This window comes from Nerophis lumbriciformis, linkage group LG20, assembly GCF_033978685.3.
Source record: "Nerophis lumbriciformis linkage group LG20, RoL_Nlum_v2.1, whole genome shotgun sequence".
Classification (NCBI taxonomy): domain Eukaryota; kingdom Metazoa; phylum Chordata; class Actinopteri; order Syngnathiformes; family Syngnathidae; genus Nerophis; species Nerophis lumbriciformis.
Genome location: NC_084567.2, coordinates 30,408,338 through 30,425,000, shown reverse-complemented (window position 1 = coordinate 30,425,000; position 16,663 = coordinate 30,408,338). Strand labels below are relative to the sequence as shown.

Here is a 16,663-nt window from a genome sequence, read left to right as displayed (position 1 = left end):
GAGCGCCGTTTTGTCCTACTAATTTTGGCGGTCATTGAACTTACCGTAGTTTGTTTACATGTATAACCTTCTCCGACTTTCTAGGACATGTTTTATGCCACATTTTTTCTGTCTCATTTTGTCCACCAAGCTTTAAACGTTGTGCATGAATCCACAAAGGTGAGTTTTGTTGATGTTATTGACTTGTGTGGAGTGCTAATCAGACATATTTGGTCACTGCATGACTGCAAGCTAATCGATGCTAACATGCTATTTAGGTTAGCTATATGTACATATTGCATCATTATGCCTCATTTGCAGGTATATTTGAGCTCATTTAGTTTCCTTTAAGTCATCTTAATTCAATTTATATCTCATGACACACTATCTGTATGTAATATGGCTTTTAATTTTTTGCGGCTCCAGACAGATGTGTTTTTGTATTTTTGGTCCAATATGGCTCTTTCAACATTTTGGGTTGCCGACCCCTGAAATAGGGGATGGGTCAAATGCAGAGGGTATTTTAACCACACCTAATGTGTGTGTGTGTGTGTGTGTGTGTGTGTGTGTGTGTGTGTGTGTGTGTGTGTGTGTGTGTGTGTGTGTGTGTGTGTGTCTGCACTTATTGCTCTTTTATCCTGCACTACAACGAGCTAATGCAACGAAATTTCGTTCTTATCTGTACTGTAAAGTTCAAATTTGAATGACAATAAAACGAAGTCTAAGTCTAGGTCTAATCTGCTCACCGTTAAATGAAACAAAGAGATTTTATTATTTATCAAATGAAAATTATTTACCACGAAAGTACATAAAATTGCTGACTTGAAATATTGGTATTGATGCCTTGGGACGGGAAATTGGTACTGTATCGGTTCCAATGTGAAAGGTACCATCAATCCTGGCAGGGCTGCTGGGAGTGTGTAGTGTGTTTGTTTGTGAAGCTGCTTAGCAAAATAGATAACATTAGTCCTAATGTGTGTAACTATTACAACTGTCATTCCATCAGGTGTGTGTTTGCCTTTACGTTGTAATTTGGATTCCATTCTTAGAAATGTTTTTTGTTGTGTTATGGATGACCACGCCTTAATCAGCGCCCTCCAATACAGGCGTTAGTTAGTCCCTATGTTTACAGTCTACTGACACTGGGATTTGTGCTGAATGTAGGCCAGCAGAATGGCGCTTACGTCAAAGGCAGGCAGGCGGGCAGATGCAGGGAGAGAGCAGCTGGTGGTTGTGCAGCTGTGCCCAAGGAGGAGGCTGTGGCGCACATCAGTTTGCCAGAGCGGCGCTAGCAGTAATCAGGGAAAGACGGCAATAGGACGAGAAGGAGAGTGCCAGTAATGAAGACTGTACTCAGCCTGCACAAGAAATGGGCGCACGCGGTCAAAACCATACGTATCCTGCAGGGACTTGTGAGTGTTTCCACTAAGATGACTCACTTATTTTGCTACAGTGTTTACATTATAGACGCGACTAAAATGTACGCAAAGTTCATCAAAATGTCATATTGTATTTGGAAAGTAGTCAACTGACTAGGTAATAATAGAAGTTTTGGAAAATGTTTAGTACATATTTTAGTTATTAGATTTGTATGTACTTGTATCTAAATATTTCAAATAATGCTGAATTTTAATTGTGGTCTTCTTGAGGTTTAGACGATAAACTATAAGAGTGATTTTTGCTGACTTAATCTCAACATTGAAGTGATTCTGCTGTGATTTTTAAATTTCCATTCAACTATTTGTGCTTTTGCAGCAACAGTTGACTTAAAAAAAAAAAAAAAAAAAAAGATGATCATTGTCTTCAGTACATTTTAAAAGTGAGAGTTGATAGCGCCGTCATTGTTTTGCACAGGGGTTTGTGTTGTATACCAGCACAAGCTAATGAAGTAGCTTTGTCCACATAACTCATTAATTTGCAGGGAAATTAAAGCACTCATGATAGTTGTGCCTTCTCCTTTCCAGAACCCAGTCATGGAGGAGACTGTGTGGGAGCAGTACACAGTGACCCTGCAGAGGGTGAGTCCATGTCATTATTTACCTTTACATTTCACACATACACTGATGATGATTCACGATAGCAACATGACAAATTGTGTTCATGCGGAACAGACTCCATTTTCACTGTGAATAGGGTTGGGGAAAGTTTCAACACCAAGTCGATACCAACATGCAAAAAATACATCGATATCTGCTTTTTTCCAATATCGTCACACACTTTTTCCTTAGCGAGCTGTGTCAATTCTCAGTGTCAGAGTCAGCTCCGAAGAATGCCTGCTGTCTAAAATTTTTTTACCAGTGTTTCCATATTTTACTTACTTGAGGAAACCTTTCACAAATGTAGATTTGGCGCATTTGGTTTGCTCATAAACAAATGATAATGGAATTGTGGCAGCATAGCATAACTGTAGGTGTGGCGTTACTCTCCTTCAAAGCACACCTTTACTCGGTGTGTCAGACAATAGGACATAGCAGAAATAATCTGCGATGCACCTTAGACACTTTGCTATGCTAACTTATAGTTGATTGTTGCATAAAGGTGACAGAACTTACACAGGGGATCTGAACCGAGGATGTCGTTGTGGCTTGTGCAGCCCTTTGAGACACTTGTGATTTAGGGCTATATAAATAAACAGTGATTGATTGATTGATTGATTGATTGTATCGGCAGGGTTTAAAAGGCTTAAAAAGTCTTGATTTCAAAAAAATTTAGTTTGAAGCCTTAAAATGTTTCAAAATCTCCTAAAATCTTGTAAAAGGTCTTAAATACAATTTCAAAAGGTCTTAAAAATATATTTACATTACTTTTATTTAAAGGGGAACATTATCACCAGAACTATGTAAGCGTCAATATATACCTTGATGTTGCAGAAAAAAGACCATATATTTTTTTAACCGATTTCCGAACTCTAAATGGGTGAATTTTGGCGAATTAAACGCCTTTCTAATATTCGCTCTCGGAGCGATGACGTCACAAAACGTGACGTCACATCGGGAAGCAATCCGCCATTTTCTCAAACACCGAGTCAAATCAGCTCTGTTATTTTCCTTTTTTTCGACTGTTTTCCGTACCTTGGAGACATCATGCCTCGTCAGTGTGTTGTCGAAGGATGTAACAACACGAACAGGGACGGATTCAAGTTGCACTAGTGGCCCAAAGATGCGAAAGTGGCAAGAAATTGGACGTTTGTTCCGCACACTTTACCGACGAAAGCTATGATACGACAGAGATGGCAAGAATGTGTGGATATCCTACGACACTCAAAGCAGATGCATTTCCAACGATAAAGTCAAAGAAATCTGCCGCCAGACCCCCATTGAATCTGCCGGAGTGTGTGAGCAATTCAGGGACAAAGGACCTCGGTAGCACGGCAAGCAATGGCGCAGTTTGTTCCCGCAGACGAGCGAGCTAAACCCCCTATCGACCCTAGCTTCCCTGGCCTGCTGACATCAACTCCAAAACTGGACAGATCAGCTTTCAGGAAAAGAGCGCGGATGAGGGTACGTCTACAGAATATATTAATTGATGAAAATTGGGCTGTCTGCACTCTCAAAGTGCATGTTGTTGCCAAATGTATTTCATATGCTGTAAACCTAGTTCATAGTTAGTTTCCTTTAATGCCAAACATACACATACCAATCGTTGGTTAGAAGGCGATCGCCGAATTTGTCTTCGCTTTCTCCCGTGTCGCTGGCTGTCGTGTCGTTTTCGTCGGTTTCGCTTGCATACGGTTCAAACCGATATGGCTCAATAGCTTCAGTTTCTTCTTCAATTTCGTTTTCGCTACCTGCCTCCACACTACAACCATCCGTTTCAATACATTCGTAATCTGTTCCATCGCTTAAGCCGCTGAAATCCGAGTCTGAATCCGAGCTAATGTCGCTATAGCTTGCTGTTCTTTCCGCCATGTTTGTTTGTGTTGGCTTCACTATGTGACGTCACAGGAAAATGGACAGGTGTTTATAACGATGGTTAAAATCAGGCACTTTGAAGCTTTTTTTAGGGATATTGCGTGATGGGTAACATTTTGAAAAAAACTTCAAAAAATATAATAAGCCACTGGGAACTGATTTTTAATGGTTTTAACCATTCTGAAATTGTGATAATGTTCCCCTTTAAAATTCAAAGTTAATAAATGTGCGTACGTTTATTCCTGCCTTTTGATCCTTGGCCAGGGCTGTGTCAGGAAAGTTATCCAATGTAAAAACTCAGGAAAAAAAAACTTAAAAACAAATAAACTTGCAGTAATTTGTATGACAAATAAGAACAATTTAAGTATCAACACAACTAATTTTTTGAATAGTTATTTGCTAAAAATTGTCCATCAATCAACGTTTCTACATTTTGCGCTGAAGGTGATTTATGGTAATATAATATTGTACATACAAACAAAAAGTCGGTGCTTGCTACATTTTGAAACATAGAATTTTCGACAGTGCAGACTTTGCGATGCTATTTTGGACCAGCAGTGAACCTATGACTCATGACTGTGTGTCACTTAAGATTTTAGTTTTTTTACAGACCCCCAATTTTTTTCTTTTTTTCTTTTTTTTTTTTTTAAACACCTCTTTTTCTGTATAGGTTCCAGGTGTAAACATGACAATTCATATTTACTCAGATGCAGAGGTCTTGAACAAAAAGAAGGTCAGGTTGGATGTCATTTATGGTTAAATAATCATGATTATGATTATAAGACCTTTGTTTTGTTATACACTTGACGGGAGCCAGAAAAGCAGATTTAGGCAAACAAAAACCCTGTTCTCTGCTGGAAGCATTTGACCTCGAATTCTCACCATCCTCACAACCAGCTGTCACACCAACTATCTTCTATTCATTTTCTATGATCTTACTCTGTACTATCTGGTTCTCATTTTCTATTCCCTTACTCTGTACCATTGTCATGTATAGAGAGAGTATGAACAACCCCGTTCCAAGCGTTCTTCTCAATGATTGGTCACGTGACTAAAGGGTACCACTGCATTTTCTCATTATATACTGAACAAAAATGTAAATGCAACTTTTGTTTTTGCTCCCATTTTCATGAGTTGAACTAAAGTTTTAAAACTTTTATTATGTACACAGAAGACCTATTCCTCTCAAATATTGTTCACAAATCTGTCAATCTGTGTTAGTGAGCACTTCTTCTTTGCCAAGATAATCAATCCCACTTTACAGGTGTGGCATATTAAGATGCTGATTAAACAGTATGATTATTGCACTGGTGTGGCTTAGGCTGCCCACAATAAAAGGCCACTCTGAAATGTGCAATTTTGTTTTCTGGGGGATCAGAAAAGCAGTCAGTATCTGGTGTGACCACCATTTGCCTCACGTGGTGCAATACATGTCCTTCGAATAGAGTTGATCAGATCGTTGATTGTGGCCTGTGGAATGTTGGTCCACTCCACTTCAATTGCCGAGCGAAGTTGCTGGATATTGGCAGGAACTGGAACACGCTGTCGTATACGCCGATCCACAACATCCCAAACATCCTCAGTGGGTGACATGTCCGGTGAGTATGCTGGCCATGCAAGAACTGGGACGTTTTCAGCTTCCAGAAATTGTGTACAGACTCTTGTAACATGGGGCCGTGCATTGTCATGTTGCAACATGAGGCGATGGTCTTGGGTGAATGGCACAACAATGGGCCCCAGGATCTCGTCATGGTATCTCTGTGCATTCCAACTACCATCAATAAGATGCACTTGCGTTCATTGTCCATAACATACACCTGCCCATAACATAACCCCACACCCACCATGGGCCACTCCAGTCACAAAGGTAATATCAGCAAACTGCTCTCCCACACAACGTCACACACTGTCTGCCATCTGCCCTGAACAATGAAAACCGCGATTCATCCGTAAAGAAGAACACCTCTCCTACGTGCCAGACGCAATCGGATGTGAGCTTTTGCCCACTCAAGTCTGTTACGATGACAAGCTGCTGTCAGGTCAAGACCTCGATGAGGACGACTAGCATGTAGATTAACTTCCTTGAGAAGGTTTCTGACAGTTTGTGTAGAAATTATTTGGTTATGCAAACCAATTGTTGCAGCAGCTGTCCGGGTGGTTGGTCTCAGATGATCATGGAGGTGCACTTGGTGGATGTGGAGGTCCTGGGCTGGTGTGGTTACACGTGGTCTGCGGTTGTGAGGCCGGTCGGATGTACTGCTAAATTCTCTGAAACGCCTTTAGAGACGGCTAATAGTAGAGAAATGAACATTGAACTCACGGGCAACAGTTTTGGTGTACATTCCTGCGGTCGGCATGCCAACTGCACGCTCCCTCAAAACTTGCGACATCTGTGGCATTTTACTGTGTGATAAAACTACACATTTCAGAGTGGCGTTTTATTGGGGTCAGCCTAAGGTGCATTTGTGCAATAATCATGCTGTTTAATCAGCATCTTTATATGGGAGCAAAAACAAAAGTGTTGGGTTTACATTTTGGCGCATTACTTTTAATTGAAGAGTGTTTGCTGAGTGTTTGTCATGTAAACATGCCCTGTTATGCAACACGGGGATGCGCCACTCGCAAAAAAGGCGGGAAGCAATTGCATACATTTCCCGCAAACCAGAAATAAGGATAAACATATGGCAAACTACTCAGCGGCCTAGTGGTTAGAGTGTCCGCCCTGAGATCGGTAGGTTGTGAGTACAAACCCCGGCCAAGTCATACCAAAGACTAAAAAAATGGGACCCATTACCTCCCTGCTTTGCACTCAGCATCAAGGCTTGGAATCGGGGGTTGAATCACCAAAAATGACTCCCGGGCGCGGCCACCACTGCTGCCCACTGCTCCCCTCACCTCCCAGGGGGTGAGCAAGGGGATGGGTCAAATGCAGAGGACAAATTTCACCACACCTAGTGTGTGTGACAATCATTGGTACTTTAACTTTAACTTAAAGGGGAACATTATCACTAAACCTATGTAAGCGTCAATATATACCTTGATGTTGCAGAAAAAAGACCATATATTTTTTTAACCGATTTCCGAACTCTAAATGGGTGAATTTTGGCGAATTAAACGCCTTTCTAATATTCGCTCTCGGAGCGATGACACAACGTGGCGTCACATCGGGAAGCAATCCGCCATTTTCTCAAACACCGAGTCAAATCAGCTCTGTTATTTTCCGTTTTTTCGACTGTTTTCCGTACCTTGGAGACATCATGCCTCGTCGGTGTGTTGTCGAAGGGTGTAACAACACGGACAGGGACGGATTCAAGTTGCACCAGTGGCCCAAAGATGCGAAACTGGCAAGAAATTGGATGTTTGTTCCGCACACTTTACCGACGAAAGCTATGCTACGACAGAGATGGCAAGAATGTGTGGATATCCTGCGACACTCAAGCAGATGCATTTCCAACGATAAAGTCAAAGAAATCTGCCGCCAGACCCCCATTGAATCTGCCTGAGTGTGTGAGCAATTCAGGGACAAAGGACCTCGCTAGCACGGCAAGAAATGGCGGCAGTTTGTTCCTGCAGACGAGCGAGCTAAAACCCTAGCTTCCCTGGCCTGCTGACATCAACTCCAAAACTGGACAGATCAGCTTTCAGGAAAAGAGCGCGGATGAGGGTATGTCTACAGAATATATTAATTGATGAAAACTGGGCTGTCTGCACTCTCAAAGTGCATGTTGTTGCCAAATGTATTTCATATGCTGTAAACCTAGCTCATAGTTGATAGTTTCCTTTAATGCCAAACAAACACATACCAATCGTTGGTTAGAAGGCGATCGCCAAATTCGTCCTCGCTTTCTCCCGTGTCGCTGGCTGTCGTGTCGTTTTCGTCGGTTTCGCTTGCATACGGTTCAAACCGATATGGCTCAATAGCTTCAGTTTCTTCTTCAATTTTGTTTTCGCTACCTGCCTCCACACTACAACCATCCGTTTCAATACATTCGTAATCTGTTGAATCGCTTAAGCCGCTGAAATCCGAGTCTGAATCCGAGCTAATGTCGCTATAGCTTGCTGTTCTTTCCGCCATGTTTGTTTGTGTTGGCTTCACTATGTGACGTCACAGGAAAATGGACGGGTGTTTATAACGATGGTTAAAATCAGGCACTTTGAAGCTTTTTTTTTTAGGGATATTGCGTGATGGGTAAAATTTTGAAAAAAACTTTGAAAAATATAATAAGCCACTGGGAACTGATTTTTAATGGTTTTAACCATTCTGAAATTGTGATAATGTTCCCCTTTAACAAGTGAAGGTTCGCCGGGAAGGCTGGGGAGCCATTAGTAACAGTTTCTTGTGTGAGGTAAGCAAGCATACATGCATATGAAAAATGTGGTATATTGCACTTTCAGTAACAGTGAATTAATACACTTTGCCTGACAAAACTTTGCTTCAAAATGTTACCTTTTCTGCATGTGTTACCAACAACCCAAACTAATCTGATAAACATTGCATTAAAAAGCAGCATTAGTTCAGTATTCAAGTTATTGTGGTAATAATGAAATCAGGAAGCCATGACTCACCACAGCAAAACCTATGAAACATATTCAAAAAAGAAAAAGTAAAAGTACAGGAATATATATTGTGCAGTGATTTAAATCAATGCATTTGAGGCAGACAATACAGTTGACATACTTCACACAAAAGTCATAATTTATCCCGTAATTGTTGGTTCAAAGCTAATGAGGATTTTGTCAAAATGAGGGTCATACGTTTATTTTTGGTCGTTGTGTATTTTCTGACTTACATTTCGCCGGCGGGAGCGTTTTAGAGAGAATCTGGTCACTAAACACTGCATGAATATTCCGTAGTGGTGGAGTACATCAAAACGGCCGCAAAATTGTTATTATATATACTATTTTGACAAAATAAAAGCATGTTTTATTCTAAGTCTACGAGCTAGACTAGAGTATATTTTGAACTATATTAAGACGTTTGGTTTATTTCGTTAGGAAAACTAATGTTAGAACCACTCATTTGCATGTTTCCGGGCACAGCCGCACACGTCCTAGGTACCAAACATGGCGCCTCTCGTTTAGTTGTCCCTACTCTCTCTATAGACTTCATTTTCTATTCTCTTACATCACTTCCTGTAACACACTCATTGCTTAAAGACATTTATCCAGCCAGTTTATCTTTTGTCGAGGTATACTTATCTTACCTGTAATGCAAAGGTATCGCCATCACAGATACTGTATATGACGTATATGTCTTAGTGTGTGATGGCGATACCGCTTACGGTACTTACTTGCAGGTGCAGTAGCTGTTACTGTCAATGTATTGGAGTGTGTTTAGTTCAGCTGATCCAGATGTGCAATGGGAGTTAAAATGACCAATTCCCTAATTATCATTTCTAGCTATTAGGGACATAACAATAAACAGTATTATTGATAAACCACAGTAAAACTCCCTAAGGTTAGAATAACTGTTTCAAATTAAAATGGTTGCAAAACCGTGAATGATAAGATAGATAGATAGATAGATGGATGCTATTTCCACTACTAAAAACTAAAGAAACTTTTGTTAAATTTTGGAAGAAAAAAAACATACTGAGTAAATACTACAATGCAACGGTACTCGGTAAAATACCGTAATGTGCAATTTGCCCACCATGGGATAATGCACCTTTTTTGACGGCGGTTCTTTTGCGCGGGTGTGCCCTTCCGGTTTAGTGAACATCCCTCACTACGGCATTATGTCCTATCACCATTGTGTCTCCGTAGCTCACATTGTTGTACGTGGAGCTCAGAAGAAAACAAACAAAGAAATTTGACCAGTAGGGCTGCGAATATTTGGGTGTCCACGATTCGATTCAATATCGATCGATTTTTCCGATTCAACGCGATTCTCGATTCGAAAACGATATTTTTCCGATTCAAAACAATTCTCTATTCATTCAACACAGGATTTCAGCAGGATCTACCCCAGTCTGCTGACATGCAAGCAGAGTAGTAGATTTTTGTAAAACGCTTTTATAATTGTAAAGGACAATGTTTTATCAACTGATTGCAATAATGTAAATTTGTTTTAACTAAATGAACCAAAAATATGACTTATTTTATCTTTGTGAAAATATTGGACACAGTGTGTTGTCAAGCTTATGAGATGCGATGCAAGTGTAAGCCACTGTGACACTATTGTTCTTTTTTATTTATTTTTATTTTTATTTTTTTATAAATGTCTAATGATAATGTCAATGAGGGATTTTTAATCACTGCTATGTTGAAATTGTTACTAATATTGATACTGTTGTTGATAATATTCATTTTTGTTTGACTACTTTTGGATTGTTCTGTGTCGTGTTTGCGTGTCCTCTCAATTGCTCTGTTTATTGCTGTTCTGAGTGTTGCTGGGTCGGGTTTGGTTTTGGAATTGGATTGCATTGTTATGGTATTGCTGTGTATTGTTTTGTTGGATTGATTAATTTAAAGGGGAACATTATCACAATTTCAGAATGGTTAAAACCATTAAAAATCAGTTCCCAGTGGCTTATTATATTTTTCGAAGTTTTTTTCAAAATTTTACCCATCACGCAATATCCCTAAAAAAAAAAGCTTCAAAGTGCCTGATTTTAACCATCGTTATAAACACCCGTCCATTTTCCTGTGACGTCACATAGTGAAGCCAACACAAACAAACATGGCGGAAAGAACAGTAAGCTATAGTGACATTAGCTCGGATTCAGACTCGGATTTCAGCGGCTTAAGCGATTCAACAGATTACGAATGTATTGAAACGGATGGTTGTAGTGTGGAGGCAGGTAGCGAAAACGAAATTGAAGAAGAAATTGAAGCTATTGATCCATATCGGTTTGAACCGTATGCAAGCGAAACCGACGAAAACGACACGACAGCCAGCGACACGGGAGAAAGCGAGGACGAATTTGGCGATCGCCTTCTAACCAACGATTGGTATGTGTTTGTTTGGCATTAAAGGAAACTTAACAACTATGAACTAGGTTTACAGCATATGGAATACATTTGGCAACAACATGCACTTTGAGAGTGCAGACAGCCCAATTTTCATCAATTAATATATTCTGTAGACATACCCTCATCCGCGCTCTTTTCCTGAAAGCTGATCTGTCCAGTTTTGGAGTTGATGTCAGCAGGACAGGGAAACTAGGGTCGATAGGGTTTAGCTCGCTCGTCTGCGGGAACAAACTGCCGCCATTGCTTGCCGTGCTACCGAGGGCCTTTGTCCCTGAATTGCTCACACACTCCGGCAGATTCAATGGGGGTCTGGCGGCAGATTTCTTTGACTTTATCGTTGGAAATGCATCTGCTTTGAGTGTCGCAGGATATCCACACATTCTTGCCATCTCTGTCGTAGCCTAGCTTTCGTCGGTAAAGAGTGCGGAACAAACGTCCAATTTCTTGCCACTTTTGCATCTTTGGGCCACTAGTGCAACTTGAATTTGTCCGTGTTCGTGTTGTTACACCCTCCGACAACACACCGACGAGGCATGATGTCTCCAAGGTATGGAAAACAGTCGAAAAAACGGAAAATAACAGAGCTGATTTGACTCGGTGTTTGAGAAAATGGCGGATTACTTCCCGATGTGACGCTACGTTGTGACGTCATCGCTCCGAGAGCGAATAATAGAAAGGCGTTTAATTCGCCAAAATTCACCCATTTAGAGTTCGGAAATTGGTTAAAAAAATATAAGGTCTTTTTTCTGCAACATCAAGGTATATATTGACGCTTACATAGGTCTGGTGATAATGTTCCCCTTTAATAAAAATAAATCGATTTTTGAAAAATGAAAATCAATACTGAATCGTACAATGTGAGAATGGCGATTTGAATTCGAATCGATTTTTTTTCCCACACCCCTAATGACCAGCACTAGCATAGAAGTTAAAACATAACATTGTGCAGGAGAAGTGACTTCATTCAAATGCACCTCACTACAGACAGCGTCTCACCGCAGATTTCCACTGGAAATGAAACAGCATTGGAATGGTGCCCGCACGACGACGGATTCTTTCCGCTAAATATATGCAGAGCTTCTATATTTGACGGACACAGAAAAAAAATCTGTTCCATTTAGCTAAAATCTGCTTGTGTTGGACAGGATGTCATGCACAAACACAAAATAAATTATTCTGTTTACTTTATAATAAAATACTCAGTTTTCAAGGTGGATCGTATTTTACACTTTGAAAGGCACTAATAGGCGGCGACGGACATGAAGTCAACTTTTCAAAAGTTTTCAGGCGTTACTGTTGTATTGTTGCTTTCTGCAAAAAAATAAAATTGCTTATTGAGTCAAAACGGTGTTTCTGTTCAGCACATGTTGATAATGGCAGCACAGAGTTGATTTGCTTCTGCTCCTTTGGAAGGACATAATAAACTGTTTGTGGTTCGCTTTATTGCAATTTCCCTTACCATGTGATTACGCACAGTAGAGATGCGCGGATAGGCAATTATTTCATCCGCAACCGCATCACAAAAGTCGTCATCCACCCGCCACCCACCCGAAGTAACATTTTATCAAATCCACACCCGCCCGTTGTTATATATCTAATATAGACGATGCAAGGCATTAGTGAGGTTAGAAAGCTTTTGCCTGTTAAAGAAAGGAGACTGATCCAATTGAGCAGAGACATTCAATGCGTGCCACGCATTAATATCTCTTGGCCACGCGTTAGTGGCTAAGAGATATTAATGCGTGATAATATTATTTATCATTACTATAGTATTATTGTCATTTCCATTAAGAAAGTGTTGACTATTGTTGCCAATGCCCTCAGATCAGGAGTGCGTTCCTCACACTTTGTGTGCGCAGTTGCAGCAAGCAGAACGATGCTTTTAAGAAGTTAAAAAAATGTTTTAGAAAGACTAGGCCTATATTTTCGTTAGGTAAAAAAAATGTTCTGAATTTGTTTCAATGAATATTAACTTAACGTTATAATGCTCAAATAGGGATGAGGGCGGGGTGCACAGTGAAACAGTGAACAATTTCGCAACAAAGATGAACCTTTATTGATTGATCTGCAGCCATGACAAAATATCAGACAATCTCCATTATCAACGACAGGCAGGAAAATAAAGATAAACACATAGCCTATGTTGTAGGCATAGGCATAGGCTCATACGTTTTTAAGTTGAAATAAAAAAATAAATAAAAAATGTGCCTCATAAGCCTTAGGCTGTCAATCACGCGCACAAACTTAAATTATACAATAACATATGTATGTCATCCCTATTTAAACAAAAATAAATAATAATAATAAATTACCTGCAACTTATTGGCCAAGGCAAATAGCAGGTCTTTTTTTTCCCTGGTCTTTAGTATTCCCTTTTTTAGTTTGTCGCGTACCACGTTTGCTGCCGGCGTTGCCATCTTTTTTCTTTTTTTTTCTTCTGTTGTGTTGTGTTGTGGTGTGCTACAGTGCCTGATGAATAATTGCCTGTTTCAAAGAGTGCTGCTCGTTTTTCGTATGTGGGTAACAACATTTAACTCTGTATATATATTTCCGAATTGGTTCAACCGCCACCCGCCCGAATCTATTTAAAATCTATTTTTTTCGTCATGTCACCCGCCCGACCCGCGGATTATCCGTGGACTCCGCGGTAGTGTCCGCAAACCGTGCATCTCTAACGCACAGATTCGCGAGATCTCGTAAAAGTCCACACTATTTCACTGCACGACTGAGCCGCAACAGAACAGCAGTGGGGATTGCCGGACTGTGGATGGCGGTGCTGTCTTGTGGCGGCCGTTCCGCATTCAGTGGAAATCTGGGGTCACTGTTGCAGGCATCTCATGTCCATCCATCCATCCATTTTCTACCGCTTGTCCCTTTTGGGGTCACGGGGGGTGCTGGAGCCTATCCCAAGTCGCCACCTCATTGCAGGGCTAACACAGATAGACCGACAACATTCACACTCACATTTACACACTAGGGTCCATTTAATATTGCCAATAAAACTATCCTCAGCTACATGTATGAAACTGAAAATTCTGCCCTCATTTGGGACTCGAAGGCACCGAATGACTTTGTGACTGAACTATGTGTTGTCAAGGCTTGACAACAGTGTTGTCAATTCTTTTGGAGACTTCTTTTGTAAACAGCTACTAGTGACCAATCTTGTGACCTTTCCCGAGGATATTGGTGACTATTTTGTGTTTTGGAGACTTGTTTGTGTGTTGAAGACTCTGGGGTGAAAGCAAGCCGCAGTCTCAGTCCGTCCTCAGCGAGCAGTGACGGCTGCTACCGGTCAGCTGGTGCTGCTGCGTCGATAGCTACATGCTATCTACATTGTCAACAAGCAGACTTTGCATGTAATAAGTTAATATCACATGTTACTAAATCTTACATTTATGGTGGCAGAGGGGCTAGTGCATGTGCCTCACAATACGAAGGTCCTGAGTAGTCCTGAGTTCAATCCCGGGCTCGGGATCTTTCTGTGTGGAGTTTGCATGTCCTCCTGCGTGGGTTCCCTCCGGGTACTCCGGCTTCCTCCCACCTCCAAAAACATGCACCTGAGGATAGGTTGATTGGCAACACTAAATTGGTCCTATAGTGTGTGAATGTGAGTGTGAATGTTGTCTGTTTATCTGTGTTGACCCTGCGATGAGGTGGCGACTTGTCCAGGGTGTTACCCACCCTCCGCCAGCACTCCCCGCAACCCCAAAAGGGACAAGCAGTCGAAAATGGATGGATGGATGGATTTACAAAATTTTATTTTTTATTTTTTGCATGTGCCTCTTGAGACCTCACTGTAGGCTTTGTTAGGTCACGTTATCTCTAAACAAAATTGATGCTAAGCCACCCTTGTTATTCAAATAAGAATCAATAAGAGAACCATTAAGGAAACAAATAATTGAAAGTGGAATCGGAACCGGAAAAATCTTATCAATTCCCATCCCTATGTATCTATAAGTTAAAGTTAAAGTACCAATGATTGTCACACACACACACTAGGTGTGGCGAAATTATTCTCTGCATTTGACCCATCACCCCTGATCACTTAGGGTTGTATGGTATATCGGTATTAATATAGTACCGCGATACTAATGAATCATATTCGGTACTATACCGCCTCTAAAAAGTACCGGTCCTCCATCGCCCCCCGTAGCCGTCACGTCGTGTCATTGCTGGTTTACGAGCAGACGAGCATGTTCGGCAGCGCACAATCACGGAGTACTTACAAGCAGACACAGTGTGTAGACAGAAAAGGAAGAACGGACGCATTTTGGCTTAAAAACTAACGATAAAAGTGAAGTTATAACACTGACACGCCCTCAGGAAGAGGTGCTTTAAGACATGGCTAGCTTGCTAGCGGCTAAAGTCCAGCCATAGTCGGCCGTGTTTTAGCTACCGCATTTTTCGGAGTATAAGTCGCACCGGCCGAAAATGCACAATAAAGAAGGGAAAAACATATATAAGTCGCACTGGAGTATAAGTCGCATTTTTGGGGGAAATTTATTTGATAAAATCCAACACCAAGAATAGACATTTGAAAGGCAATTTAAAATAAATAAAGAATAGTGAACAACAGGCTGAATAAGTGTACGTTATATGAGGCATAAATAACCAACTGAGAACGTGCCTGGTATGTTAACGTAACATATTATGGTAAGAGTCATTCAAATAACCATAACATATAGAACATGCTATACGTTTACCAAACAATCTGACACTCCCGATCGCTAAATCCGATGAAATCTTATACATCTAGTCTCTTACGTGAATGAGCTAAATAATATTATTTGATATTTTACGGTAATGTGTTAATAATTTCACACATAAGTCGCTCCTGAGTATAAGTCGCACCCCCTATGAAAAAAACTGCGACTTATAGTCCGAAAAATACAGTACTTCTAAATCACTAATCCTCGTCTCTATGGCAACAAATAAAGTAAGTTTCTTACAAGTATCATCCCTGCAGGACGAGGAATAGCTAAACATGCGTCACTACACACCGTAGCTCACAGGCGTCAAAATGTAAACAAACGCCATTGGTGGATCTACACATGACATCCACTGTAATGATACCAAGTACAGGAGCCTATCTAGTCGATACTACTATGATTACATCAATAGTTTTTGGCATCACAACATCTTCGTTCGTTTTAAAATAATGTATATTATGTTTATAAACTCAGGAAATATGTCCCTGGACACATGAGGACATTGAATATGACCAATGCATGATCCTGTGACTACTTGGTATCGGATCGATACCCAAATTTGTAGAATCATCCAAAACTAATGTAAAGCATCCAAGCAAAAGAAGAATACCAGTAAGTGATTATTTGATTTTAACAGAAGTGTAGATAGAACATGTTAAAAGAGAAAGTAAGCAGATATTAACAGTAAATGAAGGAGTAGATTAATAATTCATTTTCTACCAATTGTCCTTAATAATTTTAACAAAGTAATAGAATGGAAAATGGCACAATATGTTACTGCATATGTCAGATGTGATTTACGAGCCTTAGTTTTTTTACTTACTACTAAAGGACAAGTTGTCTTGTATGTTCACCATTTTATTTAAGGACAAACTTGCAATAAAACGCATATTAAACAATTACACAAAGCGACTCGGTAAAGAATCTGGGTATTATCTTCGACCCAACTCTCTCGTTTGAGTCACACATTAAGAATGTTACTAAAACGGCCTTCTTTCATCTCCGTAATATCGCTAAAATTCGTTCCATTTTGTCCACTAGCAACGCTGAGATCATTATTCATGCATTCGTTACGTCTCGTCTCGATTA

At 40.4% G+C, this 16,663-nt stretch overlaps 1 protein-coding gene across 10 annotated transcripts in view; it reads left to right on the top strand.

Annotated features, from left to right (window-relative positions):
* tjp2a (tight junction protein 2a (zona occludens 2)) overlaps window positions 1-16,663 on the top strand; it is a 124,385-nt gene that overhangs the window by 59,498 nt on the left and 48,224 nt on the right. For 9 of the 10 annotated variants that reach the window (XM_061980791.2, XM_061980787.2, XM_061980793.2 and 6 more), the window contains one exon: window positions 1,944-1,997. In XM_061980791.2, the coding sequence (XP_061836775.2) occupies window positions 1,944-1,997 (54 nt within the window). Of the gene's footprint in view, window positions 1-1,288; window positions 1,392-1,943; window positions 1,998-16,663 lie in introns of those variants that run through there. The other variant, XM_061980789.2, reaches the window with a different exon arrangement.